Consider the following 8,566-nt stretch of genomic DNA (forward strand, 5'->3'; position numbering starts at 1 on the left):
ACTGGCCTTAACTGTAGCATCCATCCCCTGCTACATCATCCTTTTCCTCTCCCACTCCCCTTCTTCCTAAGGTGACAAGCCTGAAAACAAAAATACATCCAGGAAGGAACTCAGGCCAGTTCTTTCACTTGCCCCTTCTCCTCTATTCCCTCTAGTCTTCTCGTGTCTTTGCTTGGTGCCTCATCACAACTCCCCGCTGAGGTACCAGGTGCTGCGGCACAGCGGTCAGACCCCCCAAGGCCTCTCGTGTTTGCTGGGGAAAGGCAGAGTGGGAGGCGGGCTGAAGGGGACGGCTGGAGGAGAGAGGGAAGAGCCTCGCTTGCCGCCTGCCGTCAGAAAGCTGAACTGAAGATCGCTGTGACCCCGAAGCCTCCACCAGCTAGTCCAGGCCTCAGCTCACCCGACGTGCAGCCAGCAGACCAGCAGGAACCCTCCTCTCCTCCCTGCACACCTCCTCGCTCTGACACGAGGGTGTGCATCTGCATCTTCAAGGCATCGCGATATGGTTGTGCATTCCAGCTGTGCACTACCAGGTGCCTGTACAGGAAAACTGCATTACAAACTCCACCTGCCCTATACAATTTTCCAGATGGCCTGCATTAAGGGAAATAATGTGCATTTTACCTACAAAAAACAATAACCTGAATTTATAATTTAACTCCAAGCCATAATTCAGTGCCAAAGCTCAGCAAAAAAGTAAGCAAAGAGCTTATGCTTTTAAGTCACCAGCAAGGGCTCAGGCCACTTTACAGCAGAAGCTTGCCTGCTGCAAGGTGCAACCCTCTGTTCTGGAATAGAGGGTTTCACCAGGAGCTGTCACACCCACACATGACATTATAAGGAAGAGAGCAAGCCACATGGGTGCCAATGACTGTAGCTATAAGTTATTTATTCTGCAAAATAGAGGTATCTTCTATGGAGTTGAACACTGGAATCACAGCATTATGAACTGAGTTGTGGAAACTTTATGACAACACACACGCAGGCACACGTGTACACCTACACACACACACACACACACGCAGCCTTTGTACAGGCCTTGCCTCTTGCACTATCCAGAAGGAGCCCTCTCTGCATCTTTATTTGCAAAAACCTGCAGCGAGGGTTGCATTCAAGACCCCAAGCCCTGTTCACAGGGCTTACAAGGGAGTGAGGCTAGTCAAGATTGGGAGCATGGCACAGGCAACACGTGTGTAGTGCACAAGCTCCCCTGCCCAGTGTCCAGCACATCCTGTGTAGGAGTTAGCTCTGGGCAGAACACAGCCCTCAGTGGAGCGCTCACTCTTTGCCTCAGTCTTTGCTCTCGCAAAGAGCTTCAGGTGTCTGCAGGAGGCAGATCACCATGTTAGGACACAGTCAGTGCTCCCTGCTCGCCATGGTCCATGTTCCAAAGCCGGTAAAACTCTGCAAAATCCACGTAGGGCTCCACACGCCCATCCTCATCTGGCTGGAGTGAGTGGGCAGGCCGGGAGCGGAACAGACCTCCATCTGAACTTGAGCTGCTGCTCTGTGTGTGAGTATTAGTCGACTGGAGCGTCACAGTTGGGCTTTGGCTATGGAGAGAAAAAGAGAGAACACAACCACCTTTATGTTAGACAAGAAAAGCACCAGAACAAGCACCAGTTTCTTCACAGATCAAGCTATCCTAGTAAACAGTTGCAGTCACTTTCTCTATGAGAACTCTAGTAGATTTGAGAGCTGACTGGAATTGACAAACATCAAAGATATCTGATTCACATTAACTTGAAGGCCTTAAATACAACCAGGCATCTGATGAACAGAGGAGAAGCAGCAGGAAAAAAAAAAATAAAAAAAAGTCCAAAAAAAAAAAAGCCATGCACTCTGCCGGCCTCCCCATACCTATAACAGTGCAAGCTTTATGGGAAGAGTCAGGCAGCAAGGAAAACTATTTTTGTGTGACCTGTGCTGCAGCCAAAGCAGCTCTGGTGTCAGCTTCATTGTTTCTGGAGCTACAGAACACAATACCCACAGCACTGCTTCACTTTGCAGTGTGTACACGCACCATCCTGTGACAAAGGCTCAACCTAAACCACAGCCACTAAGTAGTATGATCCTGCAAAGTGGATCCAAATAGGACCCAATTCTAAGCTTTATACACTTTTTTCCTGGCCTCTGAGGCAGTGCAGCCTCTCCAGCAGCCTTACAGGTGGCCTGCATAGTCTCTCTTCCTCACTAAAATGAAGGGCACCCACACTCCCTCTGTGCACAGTACCCAACACACTTGGCACACAAGATCCAAAGAGAAGGGCTGCTCGCTGCCAGTGCCCTCCATGAAAGCAGCAGATGCTGCTCCCAAGGCATGTTGCCAGAGCTGGCTTCAGAGCTGCTCACTTCACTCATTCCCACTCCTCACACAATTGCTTTCCAGCTAACACAATTTGCTGGCTGTCAATACTGCAGTCAGGGGGGCCATGCTACAGATAAGGGAATGACTGACGGGTAACTGACAGGTGTCTCTGCTTTGCAACCACTTTACACTGTGTGAGGTGCAGGAAAAACTGTGAGTAGCAAGAGAGCAGGACTTTACTTAGTGAGGGTAGGGGTGGCTTCATCCAGAGTTGAGCTGCTGTGGGCACCATTGACCATCTGGCCTTGGGAAGGCATTACAAGAGACAGCGTGACACTTGTCTTGCTTGTGCTTTGGGAGCTGGAATATGGCACAGAGACTGGGTAGACACGGCCTCCTGAGAAGGGAGAAAACAGAAGTTACAAAATGCAGTTGAGACATGAGCAACTGACGGTGCAGCACAGCAGCAAAGAGGGCCCAAAGAACCCAAGAATTTATTAGAAAGTGCCTTTATTAGATGCTGTACTGTATTCCATAAAATTGTCACAGACTCCACATGTCAAAAGCCAATAATCTGTTTAATAAGAAAATTCCTTCTACCCCAGGTACCTCCTCTCCTGATATGAGGTCAGATCAATCAAGAGATCTTATCTTCCCCCCCTCCATTTTGTCTCATTCTCCCCCCAACACACCTTGCGTTGGTGTCAGCGTGGGCTGGCTCATCTCACCCAGGGGGTACCCAAAATTCCTCACAAGCAGCGTCATGTCTTCATGACGGGGACAGAACTTGGACCGCTCCCCACCACTGGCAAAAGTGTCACAGTGGATCCGCTTAACTCGGTCCACTACTGCTTGTGCCACAGCATCCAGAGACGTCTGCTTGGCAAACTCTGTGGCTATCATGGCTGCAATTTCCTGAGCAGAGAAGGAAAAAAAACATCAGAGGAAGGATGTTTAGGAGATTTTGAAGGAAACCTTTTCCTGCCATCTGATCTATGAGTTTTTATGACAACTCATCTGACTGTGAAGCTTGCCTATCTCACCTGCTGATATGTGCCCTTGTGCCTTGAATCATCCCACTCCCTTTTGATGGGCTACTCTTAAGGGACGGGCAGCTGCCTAGAAGAACTGGCTTGGCAAAGCAGCTCCCATACTATTATAGACTGGAATGTGGTGGCACAGGCATTCAACCTGGCCAGCACTGACAGGACATATGAGAAGGACAGTCTATAAGGGAGCAGCTGAAGTGAGTCAATAGCCCAGGGAACGTTTCCTGTGTGAGCCAGCTCACCTGGTTGGCCTGCCCAGGCCCATGAGCTGCCTCCAGCGCTTTGTAGAGCCCTTCAGACATGAGCACCAAGAAGCCAGTCACCCCATCGAGCGAGTGCCCTCCGTGGATTTCAGGCTCTGCTATGATGGGCTTAGATTTAGCAGCACTGGAAAGAGACGGTGTTATTTAGCATTTAATGGTGACATATGGAGTGATGGTGTGAATGGAGTGATCATGAAGAAAAGGAGGGCTTGAAACTCCAAAGCTGAGTTTTTCTGACCTGAGCAGTTCAATGTCAGTATAGCCGTATTTGACTTTGTAATCTCCAATGCGTCGAGTGCTTTCCTGCCCACGAATAGTTCCCACTTGTTTTATTTTCCCTGCATCCAAACCTGCCAGATTGAAAACCAAAAATGTTTAATTAACTTTGTGAAACCTGGAGAACTTTCTCTGAGAAAAGAAATATCTGCAGCTAAATAGAACTGTAATACAAAAGAAGATGCTGAAGATTCATCAGGAGCCATACAGGGAGAAAAGGAATAGCAGTTTGCTGTGTTCCAAGGGACACCTTTTCATTAGTTGTGATCCGGGAAGGAGAGAAAAGGAGGGAGACACGTGCAGCCCAAAAGGCACACTGAATGCAACAGTTGGCCCTGAGACAAAGCCCACATCCTGGTCCAACGCCACCAGCAGCAGCTGGCCTGGGCACACAGGCATTTGCCAAAAAGCCAGGAGAACATCTGTGCCTGTCAGCTCTGGACTGTGTGATGGGAGGAGAAGGCAGGAAGGAGGAAAACATATGTGAAGGATTCTGCTTCTTCTTCTGTCTAGTATTGATCCCTGTCCCCAAGCTCCATATGACAATTTCCCTAGTACACTAGACTGCAGAGAGAGGTTGTGGAGTCTCTCTCATTGGAGATATTCAAGAACCATCTGGATGCAAACCTGTGCAATGTGCTCTAGGACTGCCCTGCTTGAGCAGGGAGGTTGGACCAGATGACCCACTGTGGTCCCTTCCAACCTTACCCAGGTTGTGATTCTGAGATTCTGAGAAAAGGATAACTATCTAGAAGAGACACTGAATTTGCTCAAGTGCTCAAATTGATGTGGGCTGCTCCTAAGCTAAGAACACTAACCAAACAAATATTTATAAATTTAAGGGGATATACCCCTGGCAGGGGCTAGGAAGTAATCCCAGCTTGAAGAAAGTTCTAACAGAGACCATCTGGGTGCAGCTACTATTTGAGGCAGGACTCAGACCAGATGAGCCACTTACCTGGCAACCCCCCTTTCCTGGTTATACCTTAAGCTAACAGCCAGAAAACACTGAGATTTTATCTAGGGATGACTGTCCTCAGTACAAGGTGAAGGCAGGGGTCCAACTGAAACGCTCCCTTTGAGTCAAACCAAGCCTCGCTGCACAGATGGCTCCACACCTACCCCAGCAGTAAGACATAACTCCTCCATCTGCTGCAGACCACAGCTGACTCATCAACACGGCCTGGCTCATTTGCCAGCTCCGGGCAGGGGGGTACGTGCCATTGACAGACACAAACACAGGGAGGCCCAGAGCACACTGGAGAGGTTGTGTCTAAATCACTCTCCCAGAGCAAGTTGTGATGTGCTGGGTGAAGAGCCACAAAGGCACAAGACCTCTCTCTCTCCCTTCCCCAGAGGGGTGACACAGGGACCATCATGACAAATGCTATCCCCACTACCTCTGAATGCTGTGCTTCAACCTAGCCCTACAACCACCTCCTCTGGGCCCCCAAAACAGCCTGTGCACACTATCCTGTTCCACAGGCTCTTCCTTCTCCTGGGACTGCAGGCAGGAGCGCCACTGCTGTGCCAAGTTAAGGTCAGTATATCTAACAGATCCCTGTCCTCCTATGGACTGCAGCTAAATTCTGCATTTTTGGCAGTAGAAAGGCAATCAAAAGGTCTCCTTCCCAGGATTCTTTCATTCAGTCTTCTGTTTCACAGCACATATCCCTAGTGCAGGAATAGGAGTAAAAGAGGAAATTACAGAGAAATAGAATAAAACAAGACCCAGCAGCAGAAATTACCACATCAACAGCCTCACCAGATAAGAAAATATCTGCCAGGTGAACCTAATGAAGAATGCCACCTTAGATCTACCTAAATAAAAGCACAGAACCTAAGTATCTCAATAAGAAGAATTTGGTACTAGCTATCACACAAGTGGTCTGGGTTAGCTCTACACCAAGAAAGAAAACATGTCAAACACTGTAAAGGAAAAGGGAAATTGCCTAAAGCAAAATGTCAGCTCAATAGTTACTGATGTGAGAGCAGTAAATGCCAGTGCTTGGCCTGCCTCTCTCTGAAGTGAAGCTGCTTTTTTGCAGCAGCAGCTTGTACAAAGGCATATTGAAACGTACCATCCTGGGGGTGCAGCATCACACAGAACTTAACCCAGCTCAACTGTAGTTTGCCTCCACAGGAGCACTCATATATTGTCCACCTCACTTCTACCCTCTGGCTGTGTGCTTCCACTCCTGCCTTCCTATTGACTCCAGCAATCACACAGCTGGAGGGCAAATCAATGCCAGCTTGGCAGCAGGACACTAAACTACCACTCAAAACTTGAATCAAAAGGATAGTTTTCTACTGGGTCAGTGAGCTGAGCTTACTCACTCTATAGCCTCAGAAAGGCACAAAAAGAAGGCACTGAACTTGTTATCTGAAAACACAGTAAGCTTCTTTTTGTGGTCATTTATTGTTTCCAGTGGCTTGAGTCATTCTTGGTGCCCCAGATAAACAGAGTCATGCGATGTTCTGCGCTAAGAACATGAAACTCAAACTCACCCAGCTGAGAGAAGCGAAAAAGTTCATCCTCATTCTCTGTCGTATGGTCCACGTTGAGCTGAGTCACTTGCAGCCCATCCACCGTGGACTTGCACAGCAGTGCCCGATTGGTACCTGCAGTGGGAGCAGCGAGATGAGGCACCAGATAGCTCTGCCGTTAAGAGGGAGAACATATCCCAGTGGAAAAGGAACAGACGGGAATAAAGACAGAAAAGAAGAGAAAGGCTCATGTACTGTCTCATCATGATCTTCAAAAAGTAGACTTGCTAGCAGCAGAGTAGGCCTGCTAGGCAGCTCTTCATCCAGACCTGAGCCAGTACCTCACAAGAAAGTTCCCTATTTCTCAGTGAACCTGCACCACTTCTCCCAACCCACTTTCCCTCTGTTCTTTGGTCATACAACCAACCTCTGTAGGGATAAAGAGCCAGGCTGATTTCAAGTGCTCCTGTAGTAACAAGCATATCACTGCTTGGTCACAGACCAAATAAACTGTCCCCCACATTCAAATTTCTTTTACTTCCTACATCAGCTGCCATCCTCAGGAATGCCGAGAGTGAGCCACTGACAAAAACCAACTCACCCACATTGGCAATGTAGAGCTTGTTGTTGAGAACGACAGCCACAATAGCCATGGCTCCTCCAGAGATCTCCTGCTCTACAACCTTCAATCTCTCCACAATCTTCTGGTACTGAGAAGGGAGCTGGTGGTGAGGGACACCCTGGAACCCAAAATGAGGGAGAAGCTTGAACACACAGTCCACAACACAGAAATCACAGCTGAAATAAAAATTCAGTAGGGAAGGGACTTGACATGTCTTAGCTTTGTGTCAAGCTTGTGCAAGACACAGTATTTTTTGTTCAATCCTAGCAAATGACATGGCTTCAATAAGGTTCTGGAGTAGACAGTCCAGTACACCTGAAGAACAGAACACAAAGTTGCCCGGATGCCATGCAAATTCGAGGCCTTGCCTCTCCTCTGCATCGTATGGCTTTGTTCTGGAAGAGCCACATGTACAGCCTGAACTCCTCTCCATGATACACTCAGTTCCTTACTCAGATAACCAATGATGGGTCTAAGTAGTGCCAGTATGAACAGTGGGAACTCTGGGCAATGGACCAAAGGGCTTGCTTCACTTCATGCAAGCTCGCAGAAGAGAACCACAGAGAAGTAATTTTCACTTACAGCCTCCCTTGACCAAACTGACTAATATGCCCAAACCTTATCCAGCAATCTGGAGCATGGGACCTCTCTATCAATCTCTGCTCTTAAGGTTACATTACCTCTGGTAGCTGGGACTGCAGGCTGGCCTTCTCTGCCAAGGCATCGTCAATGGACTCCAGGAAACTTCTTTCCACCACATCAAAAGCCTAAAAAAAGGCCATAAAGAAAAACTAAGCTCTTATCCAATGCCTACAGACCTTCGAAGCTACCCATCCCCACCTAAGACTGGCTCGTAAGAGTGGATGATCACTGTACGCACAGATATTCACTACATCACATTGAAATACAATTGTTTCAGTGTGACTAGTTAACAGCTTGTAAAAACAGCCTGCAACAACTCAAAACCATAAAAATTACATTCACAGGAATGTCAGAGACCTATCTGATCTTGTGCGTTGATTTTAAGAACTTGCCTTTCACTCAAGAAAGCACACTCACAAATCCATCTCTCTACACATTAACTTCTCCCTTTCACTCACTATCATCTCCCTCACAGGCTGACTTGTTCCTACATGTCCAAGGAAGAGTAGCTGCAGCTCCTTGGAGAGCTCTCAGCACTGTGCTGACGGAGCCAGAGGGACAGATGGGTTTGAGGTGGGAGTGAAACAAAGCACTACAGATGCTCGCCATGAGTGCAATTGCAACCAGCGGCAGATGTTTCCAACCCACACAGAAACCAGATGCTGCTCCCCTGATGGCAAAAAGAGGAGGCGGGTAGTGTGAAAAGCAGCAGCCGTTCCCACTCAAAGCTTCTTTACCTGCAGCAGAACTCGACGCACGTCAGCATCGCTGTGATCTGCATGTAGCTGGCCCAGCAGCAGTTCTGCAGAGAGCCTCTGACCCACAAAGTTGGTGACTCGGTTGCCATCATAGCCATTGAAGACACCATAGAGGTAGCAGTTGTTCTCACTCCTGCCAAGAGGGCAGAAGCAAAGAGGTC

General features: G+C 48.2%; 1 protein-coding gene across 1 annotated transcript in view; it reads right to left on the minus strand.

Moving 5' to 3' along the window:
• Window positions 1–862: 862 nt before the first annotated feature.
• The window catches only part of TAB1 (TGF-beta activated kinase 1 (MAP3K7) binding protein 1), an 8,918-nt gene continuing 1,214 nt past the window's right edge, over window positions 863–8,566 (minus strand). The window contains exons 3-11 of the mRNA XM_017823346.1: window positions 8,385–8,538; window positions 7,686–7,772; window positions 6,985–7,123; window positions 6,405–6,518; window positions 3,859–3,970; window positions 3,600–3,744; window positions 3,001–3,223; window positions 2,549–2,705; window positions 863–1,553 (exon numbers count right to left, since the gene is read on the minus strand). Of these exons, the coding sequence (XP_017678835.1) occupies window positions 1,346–1,553; window positions 2,549–2,705; window positions 3,001–3,223; window positions 3,600–3,744; window positions 3,859–3,970; window positions 6,405–6,518; window positions 6,985–7,123; window positions 7,686–7,772; window positions 8,385–8,538 (1,339 nt within the window). The 3' untranslated portion in view covers window positions 863–1,345. The remainder of the gene's footprint in view (window positions 1,554–2,548; window positions 2,706–3,000; window positions 3,224–3,599; window positions 3,745–3,858; window positions 3,971–6,404; window positions 6,519–6,984; window positions 7,124–7,685; window positions 7,773–8,384; window positions 8,539–8,566) is intronic.

The sequence above is a fragment of the Lepidothrix coronata genome, unplaced genomic scaffold (assembly GCF_001604755.1).
Source record: "Lepidothrix coronata isolate B3197 unplaced genomic scaffold, Lepidothrix_coronata-1.0 Scaffold102, whole genome shotgun sequence".
Classification (NCBI taxonomy): Eukaryota; Metazoa; Chordata; class Aves; order Passeriformes; family Pipridae; genus Lepidothrix; species Lepidothrix coronata.